Source organism: Chelon labrosus, assembly GCF_963514085.1.
Source record: "Chelon labrosus genome assembly, chromosome: 21".
Taxonomy (NCBI): Eukaryota; Metazoa; Chordata; class Actinopteri; order Mugiliformes; family Mugilidae; genus Chelon; species Chelon labrosus.
Window position 1 is genome coordinate 211,266 of NC_140354.1, and position 24,075 is coordinate 235,340.

At 41.1% G+C, this 24,075-nt stretch overlaps 1 protein-coding gene across 4 annotated transcripts; it reads right to left on the reverse strand.

Moving 5' to 3' along the window:
- Positions 1–1,967: 1,967 nt before the first annotated feature.
- On the reverse strand, positions 1,968–23,840 carry rfx1a (regulatory factor X, 1a (influences HLA class II expression)). 4 transcript variants are annotated; one of them, XM_084571488.1, is made up of 18 exons: positions 23,633–23,840; positions 21,670–22,042; positions 20,972–21,081; positions 14,016–14,111; positions 13,445–13,542; positions 12,947–13,322; positions 12,078–12,259; positions 10,434–10,553; positions 9,176–9,309; positions 8,637–8,755; positions 8,238–8,344; positions 7,963–8,114; positions 7,593–7,690; positions 6,436–6,585; positions 6,009–6,217; positions 5,753–5,906; positions 5,621–5,666; positions 1,968–5,531 (listed from the first exon to the last, which is right to left on the reverse strand). In XM_084571488.1, the coding sequence occupies exons 2-18, from the start codon at positions 22,022–22,024 to the stop codon at positions 5,371–5,373; spliced, it is 2,667 nt and encodes an 888-aa protein (XP_084427614.1). In that variant the 5' UTR covers positions 22,025–22,042; positions 23,633–23,840; the 3' UTR covers positions 1,968–5,370. The 4 variants fall into 4 exon arrangements, with proteins under 4 accessions (XP_084427614.1, XP_084427612.1, XP_084427613.1 ...); XM_084571486.1 differs by having other exon boundaries at positions 12,896–13,322; XM_084571487.1 differs by having other exon boundaries at positions 1,968–5,666.
- Between the last annotated feature and the right edge of the window lie 235 nt (positions 23,841–24,075).

Sequence of the window (24,075 nt, forward strand, 5' to 3'; positions counted from 1 at the left end):
GACAGTATAGAGCAACATGAAGATTTGTGTCAGTGTAAGGTAATGGGAATAACGGCGTTAAAATAAATGGCGTTACTTTTTTCAGCAATGAGTAATCTAACTAATTACTATTTCTTCCGTTACAACGCCGTTACCGTTACCAACAGTAAAATGTGGTGCGTATCGCACTTGCGCTGTCAGCCAGCCACAAGAGCTGCGAAGGTGTTTTTTTCCCCCTCTGGGTGGGGTGGGTCGGAGTAGCCGCATAAGTGATGATGATTGGCTAAGGTAGATTTCATGGTAAGCCAATCAGCGGCAGCGCAGTCTTCAGTTGGGCAGGTGTTGTTTAGGGTTAAGGTTGAATTATGCTTCCGCGTAGTGATCACGCAATGGTCACGCAATGGCCACGCAGTTGCTTGGACGCAGTGTGAGACCGTGATGGTTCTGCGTGGGGTTTACGTGTCGAAATGCATGCCACACCGGTAGAGGGCGCTATGGTTTTTTGTGACCGACCGACCGACACTCTTGTGACTATCTCGCCTCGTTATTTACCTTCCGGCTTTTGCCGTAGTCACAGTGTACGATGGACACCGAGACAGAGAGACTGGCGTTGGAGCTCCAAATTATTCAAGCAGAGGAAGAAATACTTCTATTGCAAATTAGGGCACGACAAAGGAGACAATTATGTTTATGAGTGGAAACCGGAAAAGCGGTCTCCAGCGGATGTAGTTAGCGGACCAATCACAGCCAATGCCGCTGCGTTGCTGCTGCGTTGCTGTTGCGTTGCCTCGACGCGCGTCGAGGATTTTTGGGAGGTGCGCGTCTGGCCCTTGCGTAGGACGCACGGGGGTCCGCAAGGACGCAATAGGTCCGTAAAGCCGAATTTATGCTTCCGCGTTGACACAGCGCGTCCGTGCGTACGGACCTATTACGGACCTATTGCGTCCTTGCGGACCCCCGTGCGTCCTACGCAAGGGCCAGACGCGCACCTCCCAAAAATCCTCGACGCGCGTCGAGGCGACGCAACAGCAACGCAGCAGCAACGCAGCAGCAACGCAGCAGCAACGCAGCGGCATTGGCTGTGATTGGTCCGCTAACTACATCCGCTGGAGACCGCTTTTCCGGTTTCCACTCATAAACATAATTGTCTCCTTTGTCGTGCCCTAATTTGCAATAGAAGTATTTCTTCCTCTGCTTGAATAATTTGGAGCTCCAACGCCAGTCTCTCTGTCTCGGTGTCCATCGTTCACTGTGACTACGGCAAAAGCCGGAAGGTAAATAACGAGGCGAGATAGTCACAAGAGTGTCGGTCGGTCGGTCACAAAAAACCATAGCGCCCTCTACCGGTGTGGCATGCATTTCGACACGTAAACCCCACGCAGAACCATCACGGTCTCACACTGCGTCCAAGCAACTGCGTGGCCATTGCGTGACCATTGCGTGATCACTACGCGGAAGCATAATTCAACCTTAATAGGTCCGTACGCACGGATGCGCTGTGTCAACGCGGAAGCATAATTTCAGCTTTAGGGTTAGCAGTATCACACACGCAATCAGAGATAGCCTGCAGCAATGGTTAGTTTGGGGCATTCAGGTAATGCTGCCTATTCAAGGTGAAAGTATAGGCACTACTTTAACCTCATTGAGGTAAAAGCCAAGGACGTACACGTGAAGAGTACATTACACTCAGAAAAAAATTCAAATTCTTAGACGTATTTAAACTTTTTTTTTTTTTTTTTAAAGTAACGCAATAGTTACTTTCTCTGCTAACTTGTTACTTTTATAGTGGAGTTACTAACTCAGTTACTAACTCAGTCACTTTTCGGGAGAAGTAACTAATAACTATAGGCTAACTACTTTTTAAAAGTAACGTGCCCATCACTGAAGATAAGTGAGTATACAGTATATCTACACTCATTTATCCGATTGCTTACTTTGGCATAAGTAAGTTATTATTAAACTAGTATAAATATGAGTATATAATAGTCTGTTCATCACCTATAAGTAGGTGATGTGCTTGGATGGTTTCTCTCTGCTGATTCAAACCATACTGCAATGGATGTGCCGGAAACAGACTGAATTATTGCCATGAGAACTGGATTAGTTAGCTTCTGAGCTGGTGAAGGAAGTACAGGGGGCGTGAAAAAATTTTTGTGCATGACAGAAAATAATTGAGAACCACTGGTCTATCTGAACTTGCAGTAAAAGAACTGGAATAGAAGAACACCCGCAGTGAGTAAAATAATTATACATCTACCACTCATTTACACAAATGCACTCTTTCACTGAGAACAGAAAATTTTCAGGGTTGGGTGTCTTCTTCAAGGACACTTCAGCATGTCGTCCGTGCACTAGGGACCAAACTGCTAACCCTGTGGTTTCTGGTATGACCCACTCCACCTACCGAGCCAGCAGGTCCCTGTTGCTGTGCTCTTCCTAATCTGATTAAGTGCAGATACAAAGGAGGAAAGTCAAGCACAGGTTTAAGGATGATATTTACACCACAAATTATTCCTAGTAGAGGCAGGCTCCTCAAACACTAATGTGGGCTGTTTTGCCTTTGGAAAACTGTCGTTCACTACCTAAACAAGTTTTCATTTGCTCTAGCCTCTGCCATTATTATTAGTAGGATCATTACACATTTTCTGTATGTGCCATCTTGTGACTTGACCACCTTGTTAGTTATAACATTATCTAGTTGCCATACAGTTGTAACGCCTATCCGCAAAAAGTTTCAACACTATTTAAGCTTTGAGTTTCTGGATATTAATGGGTCTGACTAAAGTATCTGCATTTCCTCTCCCTGCGTCATATTTTATGGAAGCAGCAGGAGTATTAACAGAGAAGGTTATGTGTGAGACAGACAGAGAGGGAGAGAGGGACTGAGAAAGTCACAATCTACTTATCAACTAAAAGTGCAAGTGTACAAACTTGTGGCTGTATTTATGACAGTAACCCTGTTTTGACATAAATACAGATGTGCAGAGCAATGTCTCAGTACTACTCAGTAATCAAAACATGGAGGAAAAAACAAATCTAATACAAAATAATACATCTAAAATACAAGCAGGAATCCAAATGCAATTTAAAAATTCTTTAATGTATTTGTTTAAAATTAAAACATTTTAATTGCATTCTACCACCTCCAAAGGCACAATCCTACTGATTAGCAGAACAAAATCATAAAACACTGCCACTGTCAACATCTTTCTTCTCTGTTTGTTTATACATGAAAGATTGTCCACTACAAAATGATGGGTAAACAATAGCCATTCTCTCCGCTCTAGACCATTAATAGACTGGATTGATATTTACTCATTAGTGGTAGCTATAGACTCAATATAAAGGATGATGTGCTGGTTTAAGGCTGGCAATGCCTGTTAAAATCAGGTACGGCAGCAATTTAAAGACTGCATTAAAAAAACTGTTTTGTTTTGTTTGTTTGTTTTTTTTTAAAAAGACACGTTTACAACAACCAGTCTCAATGAACAGCGATTAAGAACATGGATGCATGAAACAAAACTAAGCCATTGGCAGGAGGGCAGAAACGCAGTGAGATGAAGGAAATCAGTGTTGGTGGAGGACTGCTCTCACCAAATTCTCTAAACGTCACTTGGTGGTACGAGGTATATGAATATGACACCTCCACTTCACCATTAAAAATGCAACAAGATTCAGAGAAAATTAAAAACAACTCAAATAACTGAACATTTAAAAGACAATATTCAACATGTGCAAAGAGGCAGGGCCTTAGCCTGTTTGTGGACAAATCATCAGACATGATATAGGTTTGACAACTGAATGCAGAATCACAAATCAATATCGCACACAAATTTTGCTTATAATATGTGACAACACATCACCATACACTGCACAAGAGGTTCACTTAGTGACAACAAAATAAAAAAAACAGATATACAGTAGAATATGATAATATCACCTTTCTTATTCAGGCACAGTCCTCCTTAAAACATAAAAATAATTTAAAAATAATATGATTTGTGTTCAAAGCAAATTGCCATAGATATGGAAAAATATACAGAAATGAGGCAAAGGAACATGAGGCCACAGAGAAACAGTACCTCTCATGGAATCACATGTTTAATAAAGACAGATGATTTTTGCAGCAAATAATGGGAGTCCCTATTCCACAGCCATAGATTTATCTTTACAAGTGTGTGTAGCAGCTGCAACAGGCACTCTTAATAACAAAAGAACATTTTCTTTACACCTGAATAAAATTCATTCGTTCATTCATTCATCTACTGTAACTGCTCATCCTGTGAAGGGTCACAGGCGGGCTGGAGCCTATCCCAGCTGTCATCAGACGAGAGGTGGGTGCACCCTGGACAGGTCGCCAGTCCATTGCAGGACTAAACAGAGAGACAGACAACCATTCACACTCACATGCACACCTACGGCCAATTTAGAATCACCAATTAACCTAACAAGCATGTCTTTGGACAGTGGGAGGAAGCCGGAGTACCCGGAGAGAACCCACGCAGACACAGGGAGAACATGCAAACTCCACACAGAAAGGCCCTAGTCGGCTCGTGGATTTGCCCCAGAACCTTCTTGCTGTGAGGCCCTGAATTAAATGAAACTGAAAATATACATAGGCCCCCCAAATTAAAACGCAATGCCTTAGAAAATATCTACAACAGTCAACACTTGGCACGGCTCACAATCAAACAACATGGAAAAGTTCAGTCAGCTTTAAGAAAAAAAAAACACTATAGTGATGTGACCACAGTGTTCATACAAGCAGGCAGAAAACAGACAGACACATGCACACTAGACAAACCCACCCGAAATCCCATCTGCCTGCTGTCTTTCACAAATCTCTCATGCCTTCTCTTTCACCAAAACATGTTAATGTGTTAGTAGCAATTAAATTCAGTAACCGTTTACCGTTAAGTTTATTTTGCAGCCTCCTTCTGTTGAAGTTATTTTGATGGCCACTATCAAACTGATACTCAAAATATTCCAGATGTGCCAAGTATGACAGTTTTAGGAGGATGTATGGGGAGAAGACGTTTATCAGAAAGAAGACAGCAAGGATACAGTATGTAATGTAATGAAACACAAAAAACATGCCCAGCTTTAGTTATTTTTTCCAGATTTATACAACTGAAGGTTCTGAATGTTCCATGTTTCTCTTCACGTTCTTCTCTTCATGTGAAGAGAAACATAAAACACTCTGTTACTGAAACCACACCCTATTGATTTAATCAATGGTGCCAACATTGATTGTGCCATCCTGGCAGCAGCAGTTACGGCTTGTTTTTTGACAAGATCTACAGTATGTACACGTGTGGTGTATAAATAAGTGTTCTTTGTACATCTGTTTGTGTGTGTACAATTATATAATCAGCCCACATCCGTCAGTGATTAATTATCAGCTGACCCAGAGGAGAAGAGGACTCTCTGGTCAGTTCTGGCCAGCTTGGCAGGTGGTTCAAGAGACTCCTCTCCTAGCACGGCCCCATCCGAAGGAAGGGACAGCTCCTGGCCTTCTTCATCACTCTCCTCCTCCTCTTCCTCTTCCTCCTCTGTAGTAGACAAACGTAATAGAGATGATAACAAACAACACTTGAAACATGACAGGTAGTGTGAGATAAAGTAGAAAAAAGGTCCAGACCTTTGTCAGGATCCACTTGGCTCAGACCCCGGCCTAAACTGGCAAACTAATGGGAAGAGGGGAATGGGTTAGTAATGTAAATATTGCTTTGATTACTATATGTATTTATCTGTGTTGTGTGTGTGATGATACCTCTCCCATAACAGCAATGGGGGTCTCTCCTTTAGCCTGTGCCACTCTGTGCTCTATAAGGTAGTACATATACTCATCGTAAAGCAGGCGGATCAGGTGGAAGGATCCAAAACTGGCTGCACTCCGCAGGGTCAGGTCTCTTATCACCATGGAGCTATAGATAATAATAATGGAAGACAACTGACACAAACATCTACTCAATTCCATTCTTCCATGTCTTATAACACCTGACCCTGTAGCGGCTCACCCATCATACCTGTAAAAGGACCACTTCAGAAGGAAGAGCTTAGCGGCCTTAGGGAAGGCAGGGCTGTCCTGGTATGGCTTTAGGACCTGGGAGACCACATTATCAAGCCAAGCAGCCCACTGTTCCAATGAGTTCTGCTGCTGGAGGGTCAGTTTGAAGTCCTGCTCCAACCGCTGGACAACACGATCTTCGCAACGGCACACCCATGAAGCCTGTTCCTGCAAAGGATGAGGGCAAAGTAGCGGGCAGTTGTATCTTGGATTAGTTAGTAAGTAATTAATACTAGGTTCATTGTTCTGCGTTCTTCTGACATTGTGTACTGGAGGACAGGAAGAGCCACAAGCTAAAGCAAAAATGATCAATGCAAGATTCAACAAATTCATGTGATTTCACATAAATTTGCTGCCAGAGTATAATATTAAAAGACAAAACTAACCTGGACATTAGCAAAGTCAACGCGGTTGAGGTCGGACAGCATCTGGCTGATCTGAGCCGTGTTCTGGAGGACAGCGCGGGCAGCCTGGGCTAGGTGGTTCAGACTGGTATAACGACGCAGTGTCTGGGCAAATGCATTGGCTGACATTGCCTGTGATAGCACAAGGAGGAAGATTATGGGTCAGTCAGAGCAAAAAGATCTTGATGTAAAATGGAAATGGAAATCAGTATATAGCACCTTACAACAACTCACAGATGAACCAAAGTGCTTTACAAAAGATTAAACAACAATTAAAAACACACCAGAAAACAAGTACAATAGTAAAATAAAGCTAAAAAATAAAAACAATAAATGAGAGGATAAAAAGTAATATAAAATAGAATAAAAATAATAAATAATAAATAAATAATAAAGTAAAATAAAATAAAAGTGTCACCACACTACCGGGTACTAAAAGCCATTCTAAAAAGATACGTTTGAGGTTTTGCTTTGAAAAGGCCCAGGTCAGTAATGAGAAGCATGTCCGTGGGGAGCTTATTCCAGAGCCTAGGTGCAGCTGGGAATTGAAAAGGTTCGGTTACCCCAGTGTTTAAGTTTTGACCTGGGCACTTCCAACAAGGTTTGCCCTAACACACTCACGAACAGTCAACATCTCAGACATATAAGATGGGGGGAGGCCGTTAAGAGCTTTAAAAACAAACATTAGAAGTTTAAAAACAATTCTAAAATGGACTGGAAGCCAGTGGAGGGACTAGAAGACAGGAGTGATGTGCTCTCTTCTCTAGTTAAAAGACGGGCAGCTGCATTGATGCTGAAAGTCGCCCCTACTCTCACGGCACCCCTGACACCTCACTATTTGAGAAGTGCCTATGTAGCCAATGCTTTGGGCTGTTTTGTGGCAGTCACAAGCATGGTATGCCATCTGCACACTTGTAATTCATTAGCCCATCACTCACACTATATAATTCCTCAGTCTTCTCCCAATCATTCTCTCACCAATAGCAGTAGCAACAATTTCTTTCTCTTACGGGTTATTTCAGTCACCATGCTATATATACCACTTTAAAAACATTTATAATAGAAATTTTAGATTTATAAATCCATCAACTGCAACTGATTTATAAATCCATCAACTGCAAGCTACGAGGAAATTGTACCTTGATGCGGACCATTTCCTCGGGGATGTTCATCATGGCATTTGTTAGCCAGCTCTCCAGGCTCTTTGCAAAATTGCGGATGGCTTGAGTTAAGGCACCTGGTAGTAAAGGACAACGGATTATCAAACATCTGGTTAACATTGCTAAGTCTTTGCTGGAAAGGAAATTCTTAGCCATGCAGACAGTACGAATAAGTTTCAATGTGTTGAAATTGTGTGGCAGTGTTCAAAGTGATTAAATTAAAAATTGATATGAGTTTGTATGAGTACATTTTATATATGCACAGACATGACTGAATGTCCACTGTAATTATATTTGTATGCCATCCATGGTGTTTTACTATATGATCATAGTTCTTGTAGAGTCTTACTAGGGATGGGTCTGAGGACATCTGGAATGAGGATCTCCACCAGGCCTTGGTAGAGGCTGTTGTCACAGTCACGACTCCAGCGCAGCACGGGCTCATACTTGCACAGCAACACCAGGCAGGTCTTAGGGAGACGCTTCTCTGACTCATCATGACTGCCAAGACACGCATACTTTGTATGGAAATAGTACTGCTACTGCAATAGGACAATTGTTTCATTATTATGTTAGAACAAAATCTGAGTCATGAATTAATGTACAAAGAACCTAACCACTCACACAGCCAACGTGGCATCTCCAGCCTGACTTTGGCTGTACCTCCAGAATGTCTTCCACAAAGTCTCCACCAGAGTAAACTGCAGGTTAATCATCACATCCAGTATGGCCTGAAAGAACATGGAGAAAACATTTAATGCTGAATTACTAAGGACATGAAGATTCTCATGGGACAAACTCGTCAAACAAAAAGTTAAAAAGCGACTTTTGATGTAGGCTATGTGTTTGCAAGAACTTAAAAATGGTTCTCATATGATTTTCCTTTTTCCAGTGAACTTAGTTAGTGTGGTGCCACCTATAGGTTACAATTGGTTAAATTTCATTCACAGTAGTCCATCACTGACTCCCTGACAACTATATAGAAAAGTCAAACTTACAAATATACAGTGCCCAATTGGTTACCTCACAGTTTTCCCTGTACAGCAGCTGAAAACTCTTTATGTGCTCCAACTCGATGCCTTCCGGCAGAGACCTGCCCTCAAGGTTGATGTCTGGGAACTCTGGGAGAGATCTGGAAGCATCTGAACACAAGACATATGAACAATGGATACTTAGAAAGAAATTACATTGATATAATATTATACATAGGGTAATCAGCATTAACTGTAAATAGCATTTAGTGTGTTTATATAGGGTCTATATTAGCACCCCGGTTTCTATCCTATTGGAGATATGCTGTTAATATGATATATGGAAGTTTTTAGTTATGTGTACCACTGTTTACATGAGAAATACTAATATCCCAATCACTGATTATTGCATGATATTATTACTGGTACCTGTAATGTTTACAAACACATATTGTTAATTTTGAAAATGAATTCTAAAGGTACACTATATTTTCACAATAAAACCATCAGATTCACAAATATTAGATTCTGTGACTTCAAGTTAAATTCTTTGTGTTCATAGTTGTGTTTGTTCACTAAAAAGTTCATCACCTAAGAACTGCTGGTACTGCTGGACCTGGCTGCTGATGTCCACATGACCAGACCCCTGCTGATGTTGCTGCTGCTGGCCTGCTCCTGCTGCCGTCCCATTGGTCATTCCCTCCACTTTATGCACAGGCTTTAATCTGATGGGAGTGGGGCAAAGGAACCTCAAACATTCAAGTCTAGGATTAGACTTGCAAATTAAAGTTAAAGTAAAATGGAATGGCAACTCAGTATGCCCATAAGACTAGCATGGAGCTATGAAAAGGTTAAAAAATAACATGTAGTGTCAGAGACAGAGGGAAAACACAAGTAAGTGACACAGATGTATGAATGAAATAGATACAGACTCAGAAATGTGAAATAGATACACTGCCTGGCCAAAAAAAAAGTCGCCACCAGCAAATAGGTGCAAGCCTCCTATTGGATAATTACTGCATGGGTGATTATCTTTCAGCTGGCAACAAGTTTTTTAACCCCAACTGATGCAATGAGTAGCTTCTCATTTCTTATACAATGATGTCGAAAGACGCATCGTAGGTCATGGAAAAGATGTTAGTCTGTTTGAGTAGGGTCAAATCGCTGGCATGCATCAAGCAGAGAAAACATCTAAGGAGATTGAAGAAACTACCAAACTTGGGTTAAGAACTGTTCAGCGCATTATTAAAAACTGGAAGGATAGTGGGAAAACAGCACATCGGGGTAAGAAGAGAGGCAGATGAAGTGATGCACCCATCATGCCTAGTGTCTACTGTACAAGCCTGTGGGGGCAGTGCTATGATCTGGGGTTGCTGCAGTTGCTCAGGTCTAGGTTCAGCAACATTATGTGCCCAAAGAATGAGGTCAGCTGACTACCTGAATATACTGAATGACCAGGTTATTCCATCAATGGATTTTTTCTTCCCCGGTGGTACGGGCATATTCCAAGATGACAATGCCAGGATTCATCTGGCTCAATTTGTGAAAGAGTGGTTCAGGGAGCATGAGACATCATTTTCACACATGGATTGAGAATCTTTGGGATGTGCTGGAGGAGGCTTTGCACAGTCAGAGTCTCCTATCATCAATACAAGATCTTGGTGAAAAATTAATTCAACACTGGATGGAAATAAATCTTGTGACATTGTAGAAGCTTATCGATACAATGCCACAGCAAATGCGTGCAGTAATCAAAGCTAAAGGCAGTCCACTGCCTGCCTTTTTGGCCAGGCAGTGCATATGGTTACAATGGTGTAATGACAGACACAATGTGCATTTTGGTGAATACCTCTGTTTCTGTGAGAATGGTTGTTGCCTCATGGCAAGGTGTTGCTGGTCTTCCATCAAACGGAGAAGAGAAGAGCCTGCCTTGATTCTCAGCCCATAATAGTGGTATTTAGAGTTACCTCTACCAAGAATAGATAAAATATGGTTTTACATAAAACTGGACATATCCTGGCAAATTTCTCTCAAATATCAGATCAATAGAGGAGAAAGTAAGAGGGACCAATAGGAAAGGGCTTATGGTGTCTAAATAAACCTATGTAAACTCCCAGCCAACATGGGGTCTTAATAGTTACTGAAAAATATAACTTACATTTCACAAAACAAAATACCCAAATGTACATTATCCATAAAGGTTCCTTGATTAAAATCACATTAATACTTATGTACTTATGTGTATTTCTAAAAAAGTCCATAGAACTCTATAGATGTTCCTACAAAAAACTCCCTCATTCTCCTGTTGGATACTTTGCATGAGTGTTTACTAATTTATATTTTCATATGGACAACTTATATATATATATGATGATGTGCATCAATGAATACTGTGGTAGACAATCTCTGTGTGCTCTTTGGCTATTCCTTCTGTGATGTTACACAGATTATTTTCTTGTAAGGGTGCATTTAGCAAAAAGAAACTAGTGATAGATTTTCCAACATGCAGTTGTATGACAAATGTTTTTTTTGCAGACCATTAGTGTATATGACATATAAAATGCCATCACTTAAAATAAATGCATAATAATTTGTAAGGTCACAGTGACCACTGACCATCACAATTGAAACTGCGGACAAATGTGAAATCAGTGTCACTTGACCACCAAAATCTTCTCAATTCATCCTTGAGATAAAATGAACGTAACAACGGTGTGTTGTGTGAGGTCACTTTAACCTTTGACCACCTATTTCAGTTCAGTCATGAGACCAGGATGGACATGAGGTCACAGATACCTTGACTTCTCATCTTCACATTCTAATTCATCTGTAGTTAAAGTGCCGAATTTCAAGATATTTCCCCAAGGCATTCCTGAGGTTGACCTTACACATTTAACCCCCAATATCTATCAGATATGTGTGCCCTCTGGTATCAGGTTCACAACAATGGGCAAGACAGATAAGCCAAAAACAAACCCTAAAATGTCACTGGCAAGCAGGCACAAAAATAAATTGAAAACTGGCACATGTTGAAGGATTTTAACTTGTCTATGTGTGATATGTATATACCAACATCAAAGAACTATGAGCAACAAAAGCCAGCTGTGACATCTCCTCACACTGGCTATATTTGGACAAAGAATTGGACCAAAAACAGCAAAGGGCCTGCTGGCTGCAAACTGTTGTGAAAATATCTGTGTATTTGAATGTTCAAATTGGGTTTAGGTGTAAAATAAGAGAGCCTCCTATATACGCCCCCTTTGCTTGTTTGCTCATTTTTGTCACCTTTTCTCTTCTCCTGCACTGGTTCACTAAGTTGATCAGTCTGATCAACTTAGTCAATCGACTAGTGGCAACGGTGCGGGACCACAAAAGTACTGACACAAAAGGCCATATGTGGCCATTGGCTTGGTCTGTCATGACCCTTAAGTGTTCATATGGTTTGGTTTATTAGGTCTGTACCGGGGTTTGGGTGTGTGACAACCAATCTTACCGTGTACCCAGGCGTCGTGTGCGTAGGCCCATGAAAACAGATCTAATGAGTTTCCCGAAAGATGCAGCATTAACAGGCTCTAGTTTCTGCTCTTGGCAGTGCAGCAGATAGTGGCAGTAAAGAGTGGAACGTGGCAGACTCACTCCTTCAGCTGTCTCGTAGTTGTCCAGCAACCACTGTACCTGACACACAGGCGATGGAAAAAAAAAAAAAGCTGGTGCAATTAGTGAAGCCAATGGATATAAAGAGGAAAACACACCCCAACTAATGCACACACAAATACATGCATGCTTATTAGCAAACTCATTAAACACACTGTTTACCTTATTATACAGAGCATGCTTGTGCATTTTTCAAATCATTCAATTTTCACAGTTTCATCATCAAGTCAGGAATGAAAACGTAAATACATCTGTTTGCGTGCCGTGGCATACAACTTTGGTATGCAATGAATCAATGCCCTGGAATACTGATGGGATATCTGCCAATGACATTTTGGTTATCATTATCATGAAAAGTATAATGTTGGGGCATTTCAAAGTAATTAAAAATGCCTGTCATCACATGCACTGCAATGATATGAAAATGATGAGGTCATGGTTTTGTTTTCATTGAGGTTTCTTTCAAGAGGTAAAAGTTTAATTGTGATCTATACACAAAATATTACAGCACTGTTTTCTGGCTCTCAAGTCCCAAATTTTAATTACATTTTCCACTTCACAAAACGCAACTATGACGTCATCAGTGTTAGCCTCCCAAGGGTTGTGTAGACGAGAACAAAACAAGAAGAAGTTCCAGCGCCTGGCGCCTCAGCATACCTTTTTGTCTGCCGACGGCACACTACTCTCCTCGCCCTCAGTAATACTCACAGTGGCTGGGGATGCGCGGGCAGTGTGTGAGTAGTTCTGACTGTTGCCAGTTGCCCCTCCACTGGTGCTGCTGCCCAGCATGTAACCCCCCTGGATCACATAGTTGGCTGCTGTGCCACTGTTGGTGGCTGCCCCATCCTCTAATCCATTGGTGGTACCACCTGATGTCACCACAGTGGCCCCTCCTCCCGCTGCACTAGAGGGCTGGGCCACAAACATGGACACACCCCCTGTAGTGCCAGTACTCACAGAGACAGTCAGAGGTGTACCGGGGGTGGAGGCCTGTGAGCCTGAAGTTGGCTGACCTTCATAATAGTGGGTAGCTGAGGTCTGGGTGTACAGGGGGTTGTCAGCATAAGGGAAGGTGCTGGAACGACTAGTTGAGAGAAATGTAACAATGTATTAGACAACAAAGACACTGATGGAACATTTATTGTGAAAAAAAAAAAAAGGCTTGATTTTGACATATGTTAGAAAATTATGGACTGTTATTCTAACATGGCGCTTGTTGTGTAGTTAGTGTCTCCTCCTTCCACATACTGCACTTGATTGGTGTACACATGTTGCACAGCCACTGATGTGAGCTGCTGCTGGACCTGTGAACACACACATACACACAAAAAAACACTGAAACCTTATCTACCTTGTTAAAACACGCTTTGTTTATTTTGAACGCTGTATCTTCTGAATAATTAAAGTTACACTTAGCTACATATTCATTGTTCCCTCAACTCTATGGCAACAGCTTATTTTGTGTCCCTGACCGACTTAGAAACTGGCTGCAGGAAGGCCTCAAATTGCTCAATTCTCCTATTCCATAGTATGCACAGAGAGGCACAACAATTGATAATACTGGAGGAACATGGGGAGATACTGAAGTTTGCTGATCCCGAGGCCAGGCATTCTGGCTGTCCTGATACAGTTGACAGTCTTTCAGTTTTTTACCCTAACTACCAATATTATTTTGGTAACTCACCGTGTCTGTGGTCCTATATTGGCAATACACTACATTTTGCATGTGTTAGATGTCACACATTTTGTGCTGTGAAGTTGTGGTAAATTGGCTTACCTCCTGGGTGATATGAACAGGTTGTAGATTGGTGACATTGAGCTGTGTGCCGGGTTCAGTCTTGGCTATCTGGGAGGTGGCCTGAAGAACAGACCTCTGTTGAGATGAGGAATCATTCAGTACAGGACAGTTGTAAGAAAGTTATTACTAAATTTAATTTAATTTTCACTCAGTTGCCCCTCTGAAAAAGGTCATGATTCGGAGGAGGCTAGCTCCCTGGTTATAATTCACAATTGCGCAGTTGAAAACTGGCAGTCCAAAGGCTGGAAAGAATTTGGCATTCCACTAATTCTGAAGAAGCACACACAGTCTGGAAAGATAGTTTAACAACATATAAAATAGTATTCTGTAACGTTAATAGAAGAAACAAGAACAACCCCAGATTTATTTTCAGCATGGTGGCCAGGCTGACAGAGTCATAGCTCTGTTCAAGGCATCCTTCTGACAGCTGTAAGAGACATAATATATTACATTAAAAACTTGTGTAGTACCTAATCAATATTTGGAATCCTTTTCTCCAATAGATCTTTCCGACCTCACTTCAATAATCACAGCATCTAAACCCTAAACTTGTCTTGTAGATCCCATCCCAACTAAACTGCTCATAAATCAACACCTCCATATTAAACCAGATAAATGTATCTTTATCAACAGGATACGTGGCTCTGTCTTTTAAGATTGCTGTAGTATACATCTACTTAAAAAACAACTCTAGACCAATTTCCAACCTTCCTTTTTATTTTGAAAATTCTCTAAATAGTTGTTGCTCATCAGTTGTGTGACCATTTAAACAGGAATGGTTTGTTCGAAGAGTTTCAGTCAGGTTTTAGAGTTCATCATAGTACAGAAACAGCTCTGGTTAAAGTTACCAATGATCTCCTCATGGCTTCAGACAATGGACTTGTTGGTCCATGGTCTCTACACTTATCCTGTTAAATGTTAGTGCTGCATTTGGCACTATTGATCACAATATTTTACTACAGAGACTCGAAAGTGTGATCAAGATAAAAGGAACCGCATTACACTGTTTTTTTTTTTTGTTGTTTTTTTTTTTTTTTTTTTTTAACTTTGTTGCGGCTGACTGGTGACCACAAAAAAAAACAATAAGCCGCGGTAGGCTAAACACAGGAGAAAAACTGACGACGCGCACACTACGAACTTCACTTCACTTCTGAGTCCATTTGACTATCTTTTATTCTTTTTCACAACGCTGTACAAGCTTACGGTTGTTTTCATGCGTCCGTGCAAAGTAAGAAAGGCGAAATCACATTAATGCGGTCAACAGAAATTTTCACTCCTGATGCTCACCCTTCCGAGTACACGGCCATAGTGACACCCCTCCATCCAAGTTTTATATTTATTTATATATATTTTCCCAATCTGTATTTTTTTGTAACATAGTGTCTAATTTGTACATATCTATATAGGTCACTTGAAGGCAAGGCAAACTTGTCTCTAAGTTGTGAAAAGAATTTAAATATATGCCCATTCAGGAGTTGATTTATTTTTATCAAACCACACTCTGCCCATCTTTTATAAGCCCCGTCAGACATGGATGGTAAGAACTCTATGTTCCCTATTGTAGGCATGACCCGTGACAGAGCGGCAGCTCCCTTTAGTTGTTTTTGGATTCCAAAAATTCCAGATCTTCAATGTGTGTACGATCTATAAATTATTGATTTTGAGTTTTTTTTCTGAGATTGCTGGCTAAGAAATGGAAGACTAGACAGGGGCATCCCTGGTATTCCTTCATCAAGTATTCACTGTATAAGGGGATTAGATCTTATCAATTCAGCTACAGGTTCAATGCTGAGAGCAAACAAGGAGGGTGACAAAGCATCTCCTTGACGTATGCCATATCCCAATGGGAAAAATTCTGAGCAATGTCCGTTTACTCTAATTCTGGATCTGGGACTTTTATAAAAAGTTTTAATCCACTTCACAAAAATATCATTAAAGCCCATTTTGCTGAGAGTCGATTTTAAAAAGGTCCAATAAACCCTGTCAAATGCCTTCTCCGTGTCTAAGCTGAGAAGCATTGACGGGGTGTTTCTCCTGGCTGCAACTGACTGTAAGTCGAAGGCCCTTCTCACATTATAGGTTCCCTGTCTGTTGTTAATAAAACCCGTCTGGTCTGGCTTTATAAGTTTTCTAATATATTTTTGTATCCTATTTGCTATAATGGAGGTCAAAATTTTAAGATCTACACATAGGAGACTGATTGGGCGGTAAGATGTACATAGATTCGGGTCTTTATTGTCTTTATTGATAACACTTATCACTGCATCTGACCATGACCCTGAGGGCTGCCCTTCTGCTAGAGCATAGTTATAGACTCTACACAAAACTGGAGTAAACTCATTTACCAAGGTTTTATAATATTCTCCAGGAAGGCAACCTATCCCTGGAGATTTGTTATTTTTAAGTCTGAGAATATTTTCTTTGATTTCTTCTTCTGTAATTGGACGTGTCATCGTAACTGCCTCATCTACTGTTAAACTGGTCAAATTAATTGAATTAAGGAAAGATTCAATCTTGTCTTTTTTATCAGGCTGATCTTATAGCTTTTGGTAGTAAGTAGCGATTGCCTCTGAAATATCTTTTGGTCGAGTTAACATCTGGTTAGTATTTGGGCATTTGATTTTATGCACTACTTTGTTAGACTGAGCTTTACACAGCTGGTAGGCCAGCAAGCGGCTTGCTCTATTACCAAATTCGTAGTACTTCCTATTTATAAATCACAGTGCTCTCTCTGCCTTGTAAGTCAACAGGTCATCCAGTTTCTGTCTCTTTTCTTTTAATAATACCAGAACTTCATGTTCTTTTGATTGTTGATACTGTGTCTCTAATTTCTTTCCCTCTCTAATTCAACTTGCTGAGCTAGTCTACAGTTGTGCGGTCACAACTTCACAACACTTTGCTTTTTTAATCTGGATGAGATAGCAATAATGTTACCCCTCATCACCTCTTTGGCCGTCTCCCAGAGAATAGAGGGGGAGACTTGTCATTATCATTAGATTTCAGATAGTCTGTTAGGTTTTTCCGGATTTCTTGTTGGATTGCTTCATTGTTTTATAATGAAACGCCGAGTCTTCAATATTCAAACTGTTTATGTTGTCCTATCTGATCTTTAAGGTGACACGAGCATGGTCCGATATAGTTATTGGTTCTATATTACATTCACTCGTTCTGTAAGTAAAAAAACATGCTGCCATGCACCTGTGATATGAAGGTATAGTCCTTCTCTCTAGGGTGTAGGTGGCGCTAAACATCCACCAGGCCCACCAGAAGAGTTATGGATTTCTTGGACAAAGAGCCTACTCCTGCAGTTGTAGGAATTGTTTTTTTGTAGCTAAAATAAACTTATTTAGCAGGATGGCGACTCCTCTTTTCCTCCCGCTTTTGAAAGAGGAGCTATATATCTGATCCACCCATTGTCTCCTGAGTTTTAAGTGCTCTTTTTCTGATAAATGAATACACATAAACTCTATATCAACTGAAATGATACATGATGACAGTGGCCCAAATCCAATCTCAAGGTAGAATAGAACAAATAACACTGACAAAACAAAATAAGGTGAACTTCCACATACCCAACTGGATTTTTCAGAAACCAGTCCCTAGTGTAACCTGGGCTGAGGAGGGTGACTGCTCCTCTGTGGGGAACACACATATAGTGTTGGAGCTGCTGACGTCCGACTGCTGAAGCGGTCGTTGCTGCTCGGTATGCGGGTAATACTCACTGTTTACTAACTTCTGTCCGTCATAGTAAAACTTAGTATTCATCTAGCATTGATTGTTTTAAAATGCATAAAGTGAAACTCAGCATCATTCATCTCCACTGAGGAGAGCCTTGAAATCCATAGCTGGTAGCACTGCTGGGTCTTTTCCTCATCTCCCTCCCGCGGTGCTCCACCTGTAGCGGGACAGCTCGCTCTACATCCACTCCCTCTCATCCACCCGGGCCTGTATCTTGAGTTCCTGTAGTGCCTGGAGAGCATGTGTTAGCGTCAAGTAGGTCTTTTCACCATCACCAGTGAAGATCCTCAGTTGTGCTGGGTAGATGCATTTGGCGCTGATGTTTTTCTGCTTTAACTGTTTGATTGCATCCCACACCTGTGTTCTCTTCTTTTGTAACTCCAGGGAGTAATCATGGTCGAAGAATATCGGCTCTGCTTTGTAGAGGATCTGTCTTTGGCTCCAGGCTTGTCTTAAAATAGCGTCCTTCACGGAGTAATCCAGAAACTTGACAATCAGTGATCTCGGAGTGGCAGTGGGGTTCTTTAGGTTGGCTGTTAGGGATCTGTGGGCTCTCTCTATTTGTAGTTTCACGTCAGGCATCGGCTGAAGGACTGATTGAATTAGCTCCTTCACAAAAGTCTTCGCATCCTTTCCTTCACTTCCTTCGGGCACCCGGTAGATTCTCAAGTTGTTCCATCTTGACCTGTTCTGCAGGTCTTCACATCTGGCCATCAGATCCATCTCTCTATGTAAAAGGCACCTTATCGCTCTCTGGTGTCTCATCCCGATATCTTCCGCAGCGCTAATACGTCCTTCTGAATCCATGGTTCTTTTTTCCAGTTTAGTAATTTCGTCTTTCAGTTCTTGGATGGAGGATTAAATTTTTGTCAGCGACAGTCTGGTCTGTGTGTGTCCGTCTAAATTTTCCTTCCTTAACTTCTCCAGTTCTGTTAAAATTTTGGACCCAGGGTCACATGTGCTAGCATCCGCCGCACCACTCGGAGTCTGCATTAAAGTTAGCTGCTTCACGTTTTTGTCCTTCATGTGCTCCTGTTTTGAGCCTCTGCCTCTCAAAGAACTTGCCATGCCGAGTTTGTGCAAGTCTGACGATTTTTAAAATAGTTTTGTTAGGAAATTAACAGTTAAAACAACGGAGCTCAGTTTCAAGCTGCTGTCTCCAACATGGTATCACCCCACATTACACTGGTTTGAATCCTATCTGTTTGACAGATTCCAGTTTGTCAATTTTGTATAAGTGGAACAATAATTGTTCTATTTATACAAAAGTAAGTTATGGAGTTCTTCAGGGTCCTGTGCTAGGATCAGTACTCTTCACATTATACCTGTTTGCCTTATTAGGAAACACTGCATCAATTTCTATTGCTATGCAGATGATACCCAGCTATATTTATCCATGAAACCAAATGAAACTAATCAGCTGGTTAAACTCTAAGCATGTCTTAAAGACATAATAATAATAATAATAATAATAATAATAATAATAATAATAAAGGTTAATCCAAGCCTTTATTATTGTTATTGTTGTTATTATCATTATTATTAAGGGCTTGGATGACCTATAACTTCCTACTCTTAATCTCAGACAAAACAGAAGCCAATGCATATGCCCCAAAACACTTCAGAGATAAATTATCTAATCATACAGTAATCCTGTGAGAAAATTTGGTGTTACATTTGATGAGGATATGTCCTTTAATTCACACATAAAGCAAATGACCAGGACTGCATTCTTTCACCTGCGCAATATCGTCAAAATACATCCTGTCTCAGAATGACGGTGAACAACTAGTTCATGCATTTGTGTCTTCTAGGTTGGATTATTGTAATTCATTACTGTCTGGCTGTTAAAATAGCTTTTTAAAAGCCTAAAATTGATTAAAATTTGAAACAGTAAGAGCACTGACGGGAATTAACGAGAGATCTTATTACTCCAGTTTTAGCTTCTCTTCACTGGCTCCCTGCAAAATCCAGGATAGATTTTCAAATCCTTCTCCTTACATACAAGGCCCTTAAAGGCATAGCTCCATCGTATCTTAAAGACCTCATTGTACCATATCATCCCAATAGATCACTTCGATCACACAGTGCAGGCTTACTTGTTGTTCCTAGAGTTTCAAAAGTAGAACAGGACTTAAAGCCTTCAGGTCCCAGTTCGGGTTCAGGAAACATACACCCTCTCTACTTTCCTTTTTTGATAAAGCTTATAGTTAGGGCTAGCTCAAGGGACACTGATACATCCCTTAGCTATGGTCTAGGGTGCTGGGGGATGATGCACTGAGCACCTGTCCTCTACTTTCTTCTCTCTCGCACCCAGCTCCTTTCCTCTAATTTCTTCTCTAGTTCTACTCATGTGTGCTACCACTATATAGCATGTTAACAGCTGCGTGTCCGTCTATCCCTCCTTTCTCCTTCCCATCCTCTTCCATGTTCTTGTAAGTGTGTCTGGCCTCATTCACACTCTGACCTATGGAACTCCATGGTACTCAGCTGTGATCCTGGTATCATCAACCTGCACAGTCTTCATGGCTTGTGGTTATCCACTCCTACCTGAATGCATCCTTCTCCAATGTGCCTATGATATCTCTTATATCTCAATTCTTATAGAGGTTTCGATTCTCAGGGCCTTTGTGTGTGGAGTTTGCATGTTCTCCCTGGGCGCTCCGGAGAAAACCCACGCTCCTCCCATCATCAAAACATGCTAGGCGCCAGGTCAGGTTGGCCCACAGTCGCAGCGGCTCAGGACTAACCCTCCATCTGACCATGTAATTCCATTGTATAATGACAAATAAAGCTTTTTAGAGGGCTTTTTTTAAACTTTACCACTTTACTTTTATATCATGTATTTGCATCATGCTTAGATTTTACATCTATGCTTTAGCCAAATGTATGTATCTATGACAGATGTATGTTTATCTTGTTCCTCCTGCTGCTCTCTTCTCTCTCTTTTTCTGTTTCTACCCGGCTGGCCTCAAGGAGATGGGTCCCTCATATGGGCTGGGTTCTGCTCAGGGTTTCTTACTGTTTAAAGGGGGTTTGTCATTGTCACTGTTGCCTTCGTCGTTGCTCTGGGGGTCTCAGGTCGGGTTTCAGGCCAGGTTTTGTAAAGCATCTCAAGACAGTTTGTACTGTTACTAATGCTACATAAATAAAATTGAATTGAATTGATATTCTGCTTTTCTGTGTGTATGTTTTACCTGCTGAGCTGTCTGTACTTGCTGAACAACCTGGGTGGGAACTCCTGTCTGCACCACTGCTGGAGGGGGACTGGAGTCAGATACACTGTCACTTGAGTGAAGGGAACCCTCTGAAAGATAAAGAGGAAATGAAAGTACTTTCACAAGTACTAGTGATATTGTTTTTATTTTCTTGAAGTTGATGATATTTTGTAATTGCAACTCTTGTCTATATAACAACTAAATAATATCTGGGGTATGATAGTAACATTTCCTGAACGATAAAGCTGTAACATGCTGTGTTAACATGTAGGAACACCTGACTTCCCCCGCCAACAAAATATTTGCGGTGGACAGCTGGTCTGGATTTGTACCTTTGGCCACTGATTATGTTCTGGCAAATATCTGTCAGGCCAGTCAAATCATTTGGGCGGACTTTATATAGTGATGGACAGGAGAATAACAGCGATGCAAAGCAACGTATCGTCTGAGCATCATTAAATCAAATATTTTGTATTTAAAATTGTAAACAAATATATTTTTTTAATTAAAGAGAATTTTTAATTTATGAATACAAGTTTAAACCTTTTTGGGTCTCTTGACGCACTAATACAGGTTGTGTTGTAGACACATATTGAAATGGCCCATGTTGTGCATAAAAATAAAATCTGTTATTGCTTTCATAAATATAAAAATTATATGTGATATTCAGGCTTTACCTGTGACAGTGACAACAATGTACTGAGGAGTGCTTTGAGCATTTCCAGATTGTGTGGGGGAATCCTGGATCTCTGCAGTCACATACTGTGTCTGTGCCGGCTGGGCCTGTGATGTGGACTGGGCTGGACTGCTAGGCTTCTGGCTGGTGATGGAGGTGGCTTGTTCAGTGGGAGTAGTCTGGCCTGTGGGTGTGACAACAACGGGAGCATCCACAGTGGTCTGAATCTCAGCCAGAAACTGAGGGGCAGTTGTAGGGGTGGAGCTGGCCTCAAGTTGACCCAGCGTGGCAGTAACACCAGTGCCCTGGGTTTGGGATGCTGTCTGGATCTCACCAACATAGCCTGAGGTGGCCATTACAAGAACTGGGACTCACTGTAGGATAACAACATACAAAAGATTACAAATTTACGGAAAATACAAGGGGTGCTCCAAATTAAACCAACCCTAACAGGATGGATAAATACCGCTGTTGCTGGGACAGGGTAGAGGACAGAGATCTACTCAGTTTTGAAGGTAGGAGAAATATAATTTCCTGACTTTCGGAATGTAAGGAATCATAGCACCTAGCAAAACACAACTTTAAAATGTACAACTTTTGATTCTTTAATAGGTTAGGTAAATACAAACTATTAAATAATATACTGTCATGCTATTACAGTTGACTATTTTTTTTCAAATAAAATTTAATCCTAGTTGTTGTTATATATAGTAATATATAACAGGTATAGTAAATAGTAAAGTCCCAATGACTACAGCTCCACACGTATATAGTTATGGCTGTATTACAAGTTGAAAAAATCCCATACACACTGCATAAATTCTGCAGTGCATTATCTTAACAGTTAGGAGAATCAGAATCAGAATCAGAATCTGCTTTAATGGCCAAGGAATTTGATGCATACCTCACTGTCATTTTTTATATTCTCGGTAATTGCTTCCTAAATTGGTCCCGTGGACAAATATTCCTCATTGTATAGCCACTAAAAAAATAAACCTATGGACTGGGACAGAGAAAATGATTTTCTTCAATATTTTAACTGTGTTGTTATTGTGTTTTCAGCACCACTCTGAAACAGGATATATTATATCGATCTTTTGGTTTTCAAAACCAAATTATGTGTTTTATCATTGAGTTATTGATACAGTTAATTATCAATCAAAATAACCCTAATACATATTTGTAAAGTTGTCCTTTAGCAAATCAGCGAACAAAGAGGTCAAACTGAATTCGGACATGAGAAGCAAAACGCCCTCCTTCGCCACGCCCCTTAGATGTTAAATGCCCGCTGCCAGCTGCAACAGCTTTCTCAAGTTTCCAGTACCGAGAAAAAGAGCAGTAAAGGGACTGTCATTTGTCAGTGATGTCTCAACACAAACAGAAGAACGTATAGGTCGTTTCACTTTTAACTTGACTATCTCGTTTCGCCTCCCTTATGCGTAGTCAACATTATTAACCCCGTGCGAGGTGGCTAACAGAAAAATTATAATACATTAAACGGCCATCGACTGCACATAATATAACGTGACTAAGACGGGGGTCAGTTCCGAATTGTTTAATACGTTAACTGCGTCAGTAGCGAACACAAGACTGTCGTGACAGCACCGCTGTTAGCTTCCTAGCAAGTAGCACGCGCTGTGAGCTGGTCTCTACAACAACCGCCATTTTGTACATTTTGCATTTGACATCGCCATAACAACGGCCTGTTTGAGTATGCATCTGTGGCTGCGTCGTCATGGCAGAAAAAAATATGTGTCACTCGAATCAGCCGCAGGCACAAACTACCACATTCAATGAACACACTCGGCTGATTTTCAGAACGACTGCTAGCTTGCAAGCTAACGCCAGTTAGACACTGGGAGGGCAGCTGCCAGTTATGGCTACTGAAAAAAAGGGAAAAGCAACAACACAATTCAGTTGAAGCATTAGAGGAAAAAATATGTCCTATACATTAAGAGCGTCACCTCTGGTTCCACTTGTGTGTTTCCCACTGGTAAAATGTCTCCTTTTATTTTTATTGCGGATTCGGTTGTTATTGTTGTTGATTCTCGTTGCTGGGTTCTTGTCGCCACGGCTACCGCGGCTATGGCGCTTCGTCCTCACCAGGGCAACTGTTGCTACAGACCCGCTCCCTTCCCTTCCCCTTCGCTTCTCTGATTGGCTGAGTAGGCAAAATTGTTTTAAAGTCACAGCACCAACCAGTAAAACGTTACTACAAAGCCTTCCACGCCCATTAGTGGAAAATACTTGGCTACCGAAAACGTTTTATTTTATATTCTTATTCTTATTCTTATTACTTTTTGCAGTTAAAGTCCAGACGGACCTGTTTCGGAAGGCTCGCCCGGTGACAGCTGGGATAGGCTCCAGCAGACCCCGCGACCCTTAACAGGAATAAGCGGTTATAGAA